Here is a 12147-nt window from a genome sequence, read left to right on the forward strand (position 1 = left end):
GAAAAACAGGTAAGCTGCCAGACTATTGCATATTCATGACAGTCTGCTATTTGTTTTGGGGGACCTTTGTTTATTTAAGCTTTGACAATAAAACCTGGAAGCCGATTGGTTTCTCTGCAGAGCTGAACCAGGTTTGTACACTCTCCAGTTTTAGTAATTCAACCTCTTTGAGTTTGGTATGGATTTTAAGGAGGCAGCTCACGCCAAAAAAATAAATAAAAATGTGTAAGGTCCTTCAGGTAATCTATACCTTTAGATCTGGTATGATTTTTTAAGTGGGATCTCCACACAAAAAAAAAGTAAAAAAAATGTGCGTGAATATCTAATGTCTCGTAGCTGAGGACCATGAGATGTCTTCAGAATAGTTAAAGTCTCAAAGCTGAGGACCATGAGATAGGTCCATAATAGTTAAAACTTCAGAGATAGGAACCATGAGATATCGCTAGAATAGCTAAAGTTTTATAGCTGGGTACCATGAGATAGCTCTATAATACTTAAAGCCTCAGAGCTAGGAACCACGAGATGGCTCCAGAATAGTTAAAGTCTTGTAGCTGAGGACCATGAGATAGCTCCAGAATAGTTAAATGTCTCAGAGCTGAGGACATTTAGATAGCTCCAGAATAGTAAAATGTCTCAGAGCTGAGGAAAATGAGATAGCTCCAAAATAGTTAAAACCTCAGAGCTGGGGACCATGAGATATCTCTAGAATAGCTAAAGTCTTGTAGCTGGGAACCATGAGATAGCTCCAGTATAGTTAAAGCCTCATAGCTAGAAACCATGAGATGGCTCCAGAATAGTTAAAGCCTTGTAGCTGGAAACCATGAGATAGCTCATGGTTTTATTCAAAGCAAATTATTCAGATCCTGAACTCTATCCCTTGTACAGAGAGTACTATATTGGTAACTGCCGATGTAGGCTCTTTGTATACCATAATTGGGCATGATGCAGCTTTGGCGTCAGTGGCATGGGCATTGGAGTCCACTGATTTGAATCCTGAACATATCAGTTTTCTTTTAGATAGTTTGAGATTTTGTTTATTGAAGAATTATTTTTGGTTCAATAAGGATTTCTTCCTACAGCAGCGAGGAGTTGCGATGGGAGCTCGTTTTGCTCCCAGTGTGGCCAATTTATTTATGGCCCACTGGGAGCAGGATGTAGTCTTCCACGATATACCGCCTCAGCTCCTCTGCTATCGCAGATATATAGACGATTTAGTGATGGTCTAGGAGGGTGATATGCCCTCATTGGAGACTTTTATGGCTAAATTAAACTCCAATGACAAAGGTATTGTCCTAACTTGGACAGTTTCCCCTGAACAGGTAATTTTCCTAGATCTTGAGATCTTTAAATATGGATCCAAGTTGGCTACTAGGAATCACTTTAAGGCTGTGGATCGAAATGGGTATATCCCTTTAACTAGCTGCCATCATAAATTGTGGCTATGCAATATTCCTCGTGGCCAGTTCGTCAGACTTCGTAGGAATTGTGCTTTGGATTCCGATTATGCTGTACAGTCTGAGGAATTGGCCACTAGATTTGTATCTAAAGGCTATTCCAGGTCTTCCGTGAGTCAGGAGATGGAAAGGGTCAAAAACCTAGATAGGAATAGATCCAATTACAAAATGTTGTTGGATTATAACATCCAACACAAAAAGTTTGAAAGGATTGTGGCCAAGCATTGGCCTGTCTTAAAGGGAGATGTGGTCCTAGGTCCGGTTCTTCCAGAACGTCCACAGTTCGTGTACAGGAAGGCCCCTTCACTTAGGGATCGGTTGGCTCCAGGGGTGATAGATCCACCAGTCATCCCGAGACCCAAACTTTTTAATTTCTTATCTGGTTTCTATGCCTGTGGCAGATGCGCAACTTGTAAACATGCCAAACGTAATATCAAGAAACGTAAGTCCTTTATTTCCAATATTACCGGAATGGAATATCCAATCAAGCAATTAATTACCTGCTCGACTACGGGCGTGGTTTATATGCTTGAATGCAAGTGTGGATTGCAATATGTCGGACGTACCTCGCGTGAGTTGCATGTGAGGGTTGGAGAACATATTAGCAACATTCGACGTGGCATTAAGACTCATAGTGTTTCTAAGCATTTTAGAGAATGCCATGGCAGAGATCCCAAAGATCTTAAATTTTGGGGCATTGAAAAGGTCACCAAACATTGGAGAGGAGGACATTACATACGACAGCTTAGCCGTCGTGAATCTTTTTGGATTTATGAAACCAAGGTTTCGGCTCCACTAGGCCTCAATGTCGAGTTCGACCTTAATTGTTTTATCTCTAATCGCTAATTTTGTATTTTGTATTATTCAGTATTTGGGGAATATTTGTAATTTTTAATAAATTTTAGTATTTTTATCTTTTTTAATATTAATATTTAATATTATATATCTTTATCTTTTACATTTTCATATGACTAGATTCTGTGTGTATATTATTGTAATATTATATATACCTATTGCAGACTCGTTCTGTATAAAAAGGGATTAAGATTTTTTAATTTTTTTCTTTTATGGTTTCATAAAAATGTTTTTAATACGTTGTAAATTATACTGGATTTATCTGCTAATTCTAGTGGTATCCTTTATTGTAATGGTGAGGCGATCGTGGTTGACGTCACGTTTAAAATAATTTTTAAATTATTTTCTCCATATTTATAAACCTGCTGGTCCTTCTTTAATTAGGTGGACCGTTTCTTCCTGTGCTTTGTGCTATTGCATATTAGTTGCCTTTCTATCAATTGGCCACTAGATGGCGCGGGTTAGCAGGAATTGGTGTGTTGCGATGGCAACCATACACTATATATGACGCCGCGGGACGTTCACGTTAGCCTCTCTACCCCACGCTGAGGAAGTTCCGCCCATAGGAACGTAACGCGTACGAGGGGGAGGAGCTTCGTGACGTCACCCGCGCTCGCCGACCCAACGCTGAAGTGTGAGCTGTGTTAGATCCGGAAGCCCTGGAGCTCCGTGCTATGCTGCCACGCTCTACACTCGGCTCTGAGTGTTATTTAATGTGAGTTCATTTTGATTTATATCGTTCATTAAATCCAGTTTTAAGACAGAGAGCACTAGTTTGTCCCCTTTCTGTTTTATATAAATTCTCCATGGTCTCTGGGAGTGCTGAGCCGTTTTGCTGCCTGCTGCCTGCTGTACATCTCTTTAACTTGGAAGTGTCCTGTGCTTGCCTTGGAGGTTTTCAATAAGCTTTGTGACCTAGCCATGGTCGAATGGCTGAGGTGAGGGGCCATCTGTAGTTAGTGGTGGAGGAACCTTCCTGTTGATCACTGTTTCTGATGTTCATCACTAATAGTCACTTCATTTGGAGCACCTTTGGACTTTTCACTGATGCACTTTATGGACTTCTCTTTGTGTCATTATCAGAATTTTTATATTTGATCACTTTTGATGTTATTTAAATTTTATGTTTTTGCGCTGCACTTTATTACTATTGATCACTATTGGGATTTTGTATTTGAATTTATCCTTCAGTGCTGGCTTGCAATTTTTTAGGTTTATTTAGTTTAATTTTTCCAGCGCTGAATTTCTTTATTATTTCCAGAATAGTTAAAGCCTTAGAGCTGGGGACCATGACATAGCTCCAGAATAGATCAAGTCTTGTAGCTGGGTACCATGAGATAGCTCCAGAATAGTTAAAACCTCAGAGATGGGGACCATGAGATAGCTCCAGAATAGTCATGCCCTGTACACACGATCGGTCCATCCGATGAAAATGGTCTGATGGATTTTTCCATCAGTTATCCGATGAAGCTGACTGATGATCAGTCGTGCCTACACACCATCAGTTAAAAACCCGATCGTGTCAGAACGCGGTGATGTAAAACACAACGACGTGCTGAAAAAAATGAAGTTCAATGCTTCCGAGCATGCGTCGACTTGATTCTGAGCATGCGTGGATTTTTAACCGATGGACGTACCCACAGACAATCGTTCCTATTTTTTTAACCGATGGATAAATAACCGATGGGGCACACACACAATCGGTTTAGTCTGATGAAAATGGTCCATCAGACCGTTTTCATCAGACAAACCGATCGTGTGTACGCGGCATTAAAGCTTTGTAGCTGGGAACCATGAGATAGCTCCAGAATAGTTAAAGCCTCAGAGCTGGGGACCATGACATAGCTCCACAATAGCTCAAGTCTTGTAGCTGGGTACCATGAGATACCTCCAGAATAGTTTAATGTTTCAGAGCTGCGGACCATGAGATAGCTCCAGAATAGTGAAAACCTCAGAGCTGGGGACCATGAGATAGCTCCAGAATAGTTAAAACCTCAGAGATGGGGACCATGAGATAGCTCCAGAATACTTAAAGCCTCAGAGCTGGGGACCACAAGGTAGCGCCAGAATAGGTAAAGCCTTGTAGCTGGGGACCATGGCTCCCCTCCAGAATACTTAAAGCCTCAGAGCTGGAGATCATTAGATAGATCTGGAATATCTAAAGACTCGTAGCTGAGGACAATGAGATAGATTCAGAATAGTTAAATCCTCAGAGTTGGGAACCATGAGATAGCTCCAGAATAGTTAAATGTCTCAGAGCAGAGGATCATGAGATAGCTCCAGAATAGTTAAATGTCTCAGAGCAGAGGATCATGAGATAGCTCCAGAATAGTTAAAACCTAAGAGCTGGGGACCATCAGATATCTGTAGAATAGCTAAAGTTGCATAGCTGGAGACCATGAGATAGCTCCAGAAAACATAATGCCCCAGAGCTGAGGACCATGAGATAGCTCCAGAATCCCAAAAAAGTTTTGCCTGTAGTTCTACTTTAAGGTCTTGTTCATGTATTTGGCACACTGTTAAAAACCTGAACAGGCATCCTCTGCACTCTCCCTTAGTTTACTGTAGTGAGTCTTTCATCCATGATGACATATTGACCATAAGGCTACAGAGGAGCTGAGGATTGGATTGGCTTGTTTGTGCAATTATCACAGGTAGAACTTCCCACCCGCTTAGCCCTTTAAGAAGTGATTAGCATGTCCCCGTCTCTGTATCTATGCAGGTAAAGCAGGTAAGAAGAACATGCAACAACATGAATTAAAATTGTTTAGATGTTTATACCAGAAATTATATTTTTTACATCAACAAACATGAAGTTTCACCTTAACTTAAATTAACAATACAAAAAGACACATAGCCAGATTCAGGTATAGTTACGCCGGCGTATCAGTAGATACGCTGGCGTAACTCGGAATCTGCTCCGTCGTATATTTAAGTGTATTCTCAAATTGAGATGCACTTAAATTTAGCTGAAATACGACCGCCGGCGCCGTCGTATCTTAGCTGTCTATTTAGGCCGGCCGCTAGGGGCATGTACGATGATTTACGCCTAGAATGCGTAAATCAGCGAGATACACCTATTCACGAACATACGCTTGCCCGTCGCAGTAAAGATACGCCGTTTACGTCAGGCGTTTTCAGGCATAAAGTTAGTCGAACAAAAAGCTGGCCTAGCCAATGTTAAGTATGGACGTCGTTCCCGCGCCGAGTTTTGAAAATTTTACGTCGTTTGCGTAAGTCGTTCGCGAATAGGGCTGGACGTCATTTACGTTCACATCAAAACCAATACGTCCTTGCGGCGTACTTTGGAGCAATGCACACTGGTATATGTACACGGACGGCGCATGCGCCGTTCGTAAAAAACGTCAATCACGTCGGGTCACCACCCATTAACATAAAACACGCCCCCCTCATCCTCATTTGAATTAGGCGCGCTTACGCCGGCCCCATTTACGCTACGCCGCCGTAACTTAGGAGGCAAGTGCTTTGTGAATACAGCACTTGTCTCTCTGATTTACGGCGGCGTAGCGTAAATACGATACGCTACGCCGCCGTAAAAATGCGCCCGGCTACCTGAATCCAGCTAACAAAGTTTTAATGTAGTGGAGAGAAATGTAGAGTAAGACGAATCGGAGGTCATTTTTTCGTTCTTGCTAATCAAAGATTTATTTCAATCTAAATAAGTCAGCACTTCAGCAGGCAGGCTTCCAGAGGAAAACGGTTTCCACGGCTAATTAAGAGCCTCTGACCTCAGACTCGTTAAGCCCATCGCAGGCGGGCGGAGGAGCCTCCATCTGTAGGAGCCGGAGATACCCCCCAGGCCAGGCGATGGCGCTGCAGTTTGTTCTAAATAACTCCTTAAATTGCGATCTTTACCGAAAAATATTTGGCAGCAAAATGCCAACTCTGAGGCTTTTACATTAAATAGCAGATTTGCCTTAAAAAAAAAAAAAATGAAACATCAGAGTCATTTGGGCGGCTTCCCTGCAATTTTGTAAAATTGCAGCGTTAAGAGTTGTGCCGAGCGCGACCTATAAATGTTAAAATAGATCTTACTAATCTTTGTACTGTGACAAGACCTGGAGCAGATGAAGGCTGAAAATACGACTTTTTTTGCCGCTTTTATATTCTACATATCGGGATGGTTCTGACAACTGGCAAGATAATTAAATAGCAAATGAAAAGGGCAATTTTTTTTCGGCTGATTTTATTGAACGGAAAGCATGTTTGTTTTTCTGTTTTGGATTAGCAACTTTCTGAGGAAGTTACTTTACCACCTAAGGACCGAGCCTCTTTCTGAGATATAGGCCCGGATTCACAGAGAGCAAAGGCGCACATTACGCTGCCGTAGAGAAAACACCGTACGCCACGCCAACGCAGCGCGGAGAGGCAAGCATTGCATTCAGCAAGCCAGTGCTCCCAACGCTGTGTCCGCTCCATAGGGCAAGGGGGGGGGGCAATTGACGCCCCCTGGAAAAACGAGAAGGTGTTGAATAGTCTAGCGGCTGTGGGCTGTCTGAGCGGTCTCGGCCCGGATATCACACAGGCACAGTGAACAGAGTGAAGCCGCCTCCCCCTCCGGTGTTTATGTGTACACACAGGGGGAGGGAACCTGCTGTGCCTGTCCCGCGCTGATGGCTGATCTGAGGTACTGAATGAGATGGGGGAGGGGGGTCCGTCTGTGCTGAAGGGGGGGTCTGTGCGTAAAGGGGGTCCATCTGTGCTAAAGGGGGGTCTGTGCGTAAAGGGGGTCCATCTGTGCTGAGGGGGGTCTTTGCTGAATGGAGGGGTCTGTGTGGAATGTGGGGGGTCTGTGCTGAAGGGGGGGTCCATCTGTGCTGAATAGAGGGGTCTGTGCAGAATGGGGGGGTCTGTGATGAAGGGGTGTTCCATCTGTGCTGAATGGAGGGGTCTGTGCTGAAGGGGGGTCTGTACATTCTCTAGGCTATATTCATATGGGCATGGATGTAGCTGAATTATCTCAAGAGCTATTTCACACTGCCAGCTGGCCGTGTTATCGGTAGAGCACAACTAAAAAGTGGCGCTTTACCTGCGATATTCGGCCGTTAGGGTTAAATGCGACTGTGTATCACCGCGCCCCCCTCTGATAGAATTTCAGCGGACACCCATGGTGGCGTGGGTTTCGAAGGCGCACGCCGTTGTAGGTGGAAGTGGGCGTGACCCCATGCAAATGATGGGCCGAGCGCCAGACAGGTAGGTATGCACGAACTGCATAATGTGAAAAACCTTTGTAATAGAAAAAAGCACGACAGGTCCTATTAAATATGAGATCTGGGGGTCAAAAAGATCTCAAGTCTCATATTTGGACTAAAATGCAATAAAAAATGCAATAAAAAAAAAATGATGTCATTCTAAAAAAAAAAATAAACAAAAAGTCCCTTTAAGACCATTGGGAAATTGTGACCTGGCGCCTGGGGAAATTTAGGGCTGCAGTAGGCCGCAAAGCCGCGGCCTCAATTACCGGCCAGCGCGGGGGGGGACGATCGCGCCCGCGCCCGCCGGTAATTGAGGCTGTGGCTTTGCGGCCTTCACAGAAGGAAGCTGAGGCCAGCAGAAGGCCACATAGCCGCAGCCTCAATTACCGACCGGCCGGTGCATGTCGCAAGGAATGTGACCATCCCTTGTGACAGTAATAGTTGGTGACAGGTACTGTTTATGGAGGAATCGGGAGGTCCAAAAGACCCCAAATCCCCTTCTTTGCACTTTGCCAAAATAGGCGATTCTGAGTGCTGTAATTTTTTTTTTAAATCGGCGTCATTGGTAGCCGAGTAAACCAGAAGTGACGTTGTGACGTCGTGGCGTCACTTCCAGGAATTCAAATCGGAGACCTGATCGAAGCCTTGGCGTGCGGGTCTAAGCCTTAGGCGGCAGATGCGCCGAATAGTGGGTTGGGACTCCCGGTGAGATGGGAGGCCCGGGAAGCATGGCGGAAGGCGGCGGATGTGGGGACGACGTCCGCACCCGCTCCTTTAGGATAAAAGCCAAACAGCTTTTAGCCCCGTTGTTGTTATCACTAAAAATCCAACCACTGACTCAAAAAAAAAACGGTACTGGGGTGATGCCTGTAGCTGCAAGCATCACTCCGGTATAGCAATGAAGAAAAGATGATCCTCACTCTGGTCGTTGCTCTTAAATATTTGTAGTGTTTATTAACAAGCCACAGTGGACAAACGCAAATAGCAATGGTTGACGCGTTTCAGCCTATAAGGCCTTAGTCATAACCACTCCGGTATAGCCCCTTCAAGCCTTAAACGTATATTTGCATACGGTCATCGTAAAGGGATTAAATATGGTGCCATTCCTCACCCCCTCTCAATAATTCTCAATTGGGCCCCCATACTGGTAGTTTATGGTGTACGTCCTCCGGCACTGTAACTGAAGGTCCATATGGTACCTTCTAGCCTGAGGCTGAAGGAACAGTATGAAGTATGGATGATGGAGGAACCTATGTGCCCATGACCCGCCATCCACTGATTGTGGTTGCAATGATTAAATCACCCAATCAACTGCTTCATTTATTCTTTTAACCACTTAAGGACCCCTTCACGCCGATATACGTCGGCAGAATGGCACGACTGGGCACAATCACGTACCTGTACGTGTCTCTTTAAGCCCAGCCGTGGGGTCGCGAGCGCGCCACCGCCGGCGTGCTCGCGACCTGGTCCTAAGCTCCGTGACTGCGCCCGCGGGACCCGCGGACCCAATCGCCGCCGGTGTCCCGCGATCGGTCACCGGAAACTGAAGAACGGGGAGAGGTGTGTGTAAACAAACCTTCCCTGTTCTTCACAGTGGCAGTGTCATTGATCGTCTGTTCCCTGATATAGAGAAACACGATCAATGATGTCACACGTTCAGCCCCGCCCCCCTACAGTTAGAAACACATATGAGGTCACACTTAACCCCTACAGCGTCCCCTAGTGGTTAACTCCTAAACTGCAATTGACATTTTCACAGTAATCAGTGCATTTTTATAGCATGTTTCGCTGTGAAAGTGACAAGGGTCCCAAAAATGTGTCAAAATTGTCCGATGTGTCCGCCATAATGTCGCAGTCATGAAAAAAATTCGCTGATCGCTATCTAAAAAAAAATATTAATAAAAATGCAATAAAACTATCCCTTATTTTGTAAACGCTATCAATTTTGCGCAAACCAATCGATAAACGCTTATTGCGATTTTTTTTTTACCAAAAATAGGTAGAAGAATACGTATCGGCCTAAACTGAGGAAAAAAATAACTTTTTTTATATATTTTCGGGGATATTTATTATAACAAAAAGTAAAAAATATCGATTTTTTTTCAAAATTGTCGGTCTATTTTTGTTTATAGCGCAAAAAATAAAAAACGCAGAGGTGATCAAAGAACCACCAAAAGTAAGCTCTATTTGTGGGAAAAAAAGGACGCCAATTTTGTCTTGCACGACCGCGCAATTGTCAGTTAAAGCGGCGCAGTGCCCAATCGCAAAAAGGGGCAAGGTCCCTAACCTGCATAATGGTCCGGGTCTTAAGTGGTTAAAATGTTCTTATTCCCCCCCCCCCCCCTCCATTTGCCTGATTTCTGTAATTATAATAACAGAAATATAAAAGAATTAGCCAACAGGGAAAAAGGGCAACACATTAAACAAGCAGATTAAAGCAAATTCCATTCACAATTGTAATTATCATATGTAAACCCCGCCGCCGGCGATAATGCGCTTCCTCTCCTCCGTCCGCACTTTTCATTAATTAGATTTTCACACTGCTGAGCATTAAATGTCACATACTATAACTACACTGTGATCTGTACAAATATCCCATCCCCCGCGCTGTGTGTATGTGTGCTGGGCGCATTGATAACCTTTACTATCTACCTGCTGGACAATTGCCCGCATGCTCTGTATTTAGCTACAGAAAACTAATTTTGGTGGAGGAGAAGGAGGAGAAGAAGAAGAAGGAGGAGAAGAAGAAGAAGGAGGAGAAGAAGAATGAGGAGAAGAATAAGAAGGAGGAGAAGAATAAGAAGGAGGAGAAGAAGAATGAGGAGAAGAATAAGAAGGAGGAGAAGAATAAGAAGGAGGAGGAGAAGAATAAGAAGGAGGAGGAGAAGCAGAAGGAGGAGGAGGAGAAGAAGGAGGAGGAGGAGAAGAAGAAGGAGGAGGAGAAGGAGGAGGAGGAGAAGGAGAAGAAGAAGGAGGAGGAGGAGAAGAAGGAGGAGGAGGAGAAGGAGGAGGAGGAGGAGGAGGAGGAGGAGGAGGAGAAGAAGAAGGAGGAGGAGGAGAAGGAGGAGGAGGAGAAGAAGGAGGAGGATAAGGAGGAGGAGGAGGAGAAGAAGAAGAAGGAGGATGAGGAGAAGAAGGAGGAGGAGGAGAAGAAGAAGGAGGAGGAGAAGAAGAAGGAGGAGGAGAAGGAGGAGGAGGAGAAGGAGAAGAAGAAGGAGGAGGAGGAGAAGAAGGAGGAGGAGAAGGAGGAGGAGGAGGAGGAGGAGGAGAAGAAGGAGGAGGAGAAGGAGGAGGAGGAGGAGGAGGAGGAGGAGGAGGAGAAGAAGAAGGAGGAGGAGGAGGAGAAGGAGGAGGAGGAGAAGAAGGAGGAGAAGAAGAATGAGGAGAAGAATAAGAAGGAGGAGAAGAATAAGAAGGAGGAGGAGAAAATAAGAAGGAGGAGGAGAAGCAGAAGGAGGAGGAGGAGGAGCATTAAATGTCACATACTATAACTACACTGTGATCTGTACAAATATCCCATCCCCCGCGCTGTGTGTATGTGTGCTGGGCGCATTGATAACCTTTACTATCTACCTGCTGGACAATTGCCCGCATGCTCTGTATTTAGCTACAGAAAACTAATTTTGGTGGAGGAGAAGGAGGAGAAGAAGAAGAAGGAGGAGAAGAAGAAGAAGGAGGAGAAGAAGAATGAGGAGAAGAATAAGAAGGAGGAGAAGAATAAGAAGGAGGAGAAGAAGAATGAGGAGAAGAATAAGAAGGAGGAGAAGAATAAGAAGGAGGAGGAGAAGAATAAGAAGGAGGAGGAGAAGCAGAAGGAGGAGGAGGAGAAGAAGGAGGAGGAGGAGAAGAAGAAGGAGGAGGAGAAGGAGGAGGAGGAGAAGGAGAAGAAGAAGGAGGAGGAGGAGAAGAAGAAGGAGGAGGAGAAGGAGGAGGAGGAGGAGGAGGAGGAGGAGGAGGAGGAGGAGGAGAAGAAGAAGGAGGAGGAGGAGAAGGAGGAGGAGGAGAAGAAGGAGGAGGATAAGGAGGAGGAGGAGGAGAAGAAGAAGAAGGAGGATGAGGAGAAGAAGGAGGAGGAGGAGAAGAAGAAGGAGGAGGAGAAGAAGAAGGAGGAGGAGAAGGAGGAGGAGGAGAAGGAGAAGAAGAAGGAGGAGGAGGAGAAGAAGGAGGAGGAGAAGGAGGAGGAGGAGGAGTGGCTTAGGACCTGCGTGAGGAGAGTTCCGCGGGATCCGGCTGCTCAGCGCAGGCGGTGAGGCGTCTCCGTCGGCGCCTCCGCTGCATCGCTCCGCTCTCGGCGCCCCTGTCTCTTCTCCTCGCCTGTCGCGGCTCTCGCTCTCCGCCTCCTCGCGCTTCGTCGCCCCTCCTCCTGCTCCTCTCTCCTTCCCCCCCTTCGCCTCCCCGCGCAGCCGGCGCAGTACCCCCCAGCAGTATGCTAACCCCATACCCTCCGGACAATGGACAATTGACGTCAGGGAAGTGGTTGTGAAATCCTGACTGGACGTCTATTGATGTCCTGCAGGATTTCATGCCGGCGCTCGCCCGCGGGGGCGCACAGCGCGGTGATCGGTGGTGTGGGGTGTCAGTCTGACACCCTGCATCTCCGATCTCGGTAAAGGGCATCTGCA

The 12147-nt window shown here is 45.6% G+C and overlaps 1 protein-coding gene across 1 annotated transcript; it reads left to right on the forward strand.

Annotated features, from left to right (window-relative positions):
* The first annotated feature begins 1235 nt into the window (after positions 1 to 1235).
* On the forward strand, positions 1236 to 11775 carry LOC120941378 (glutamic acid-rich protein-like). The gene is made up of 3 exons (XM_040354718.1): positions 1236 to 1741; positions 10212 to 10954; positions 11159 to 11775. The coding sequence occupies exons 1-3, from the start codon at positions 1236 to 1238 to the stop codon at positions 11773 to 11775; spliced, it is 1866 nt and encodes a 621-aa protein (XP_040210652.1).
* The last annotated feature ends 372 nt before the right edge of the window (positions 11776 to 12147 follow it).

This window comes from Rana temporaria, chromosome 5 (genome assembly GCF_905171775.1).
Source record: "Rana temporaria chromosome 5, aRanTem1.1, whole genome shotgun sequence".
NCBI classification, from domain to species: domain Eukaryota; kingdom Metazoa; phylum Chordata; class Amphibia; order Anura; family Ranidae; genus Rana; species Rana temporaria.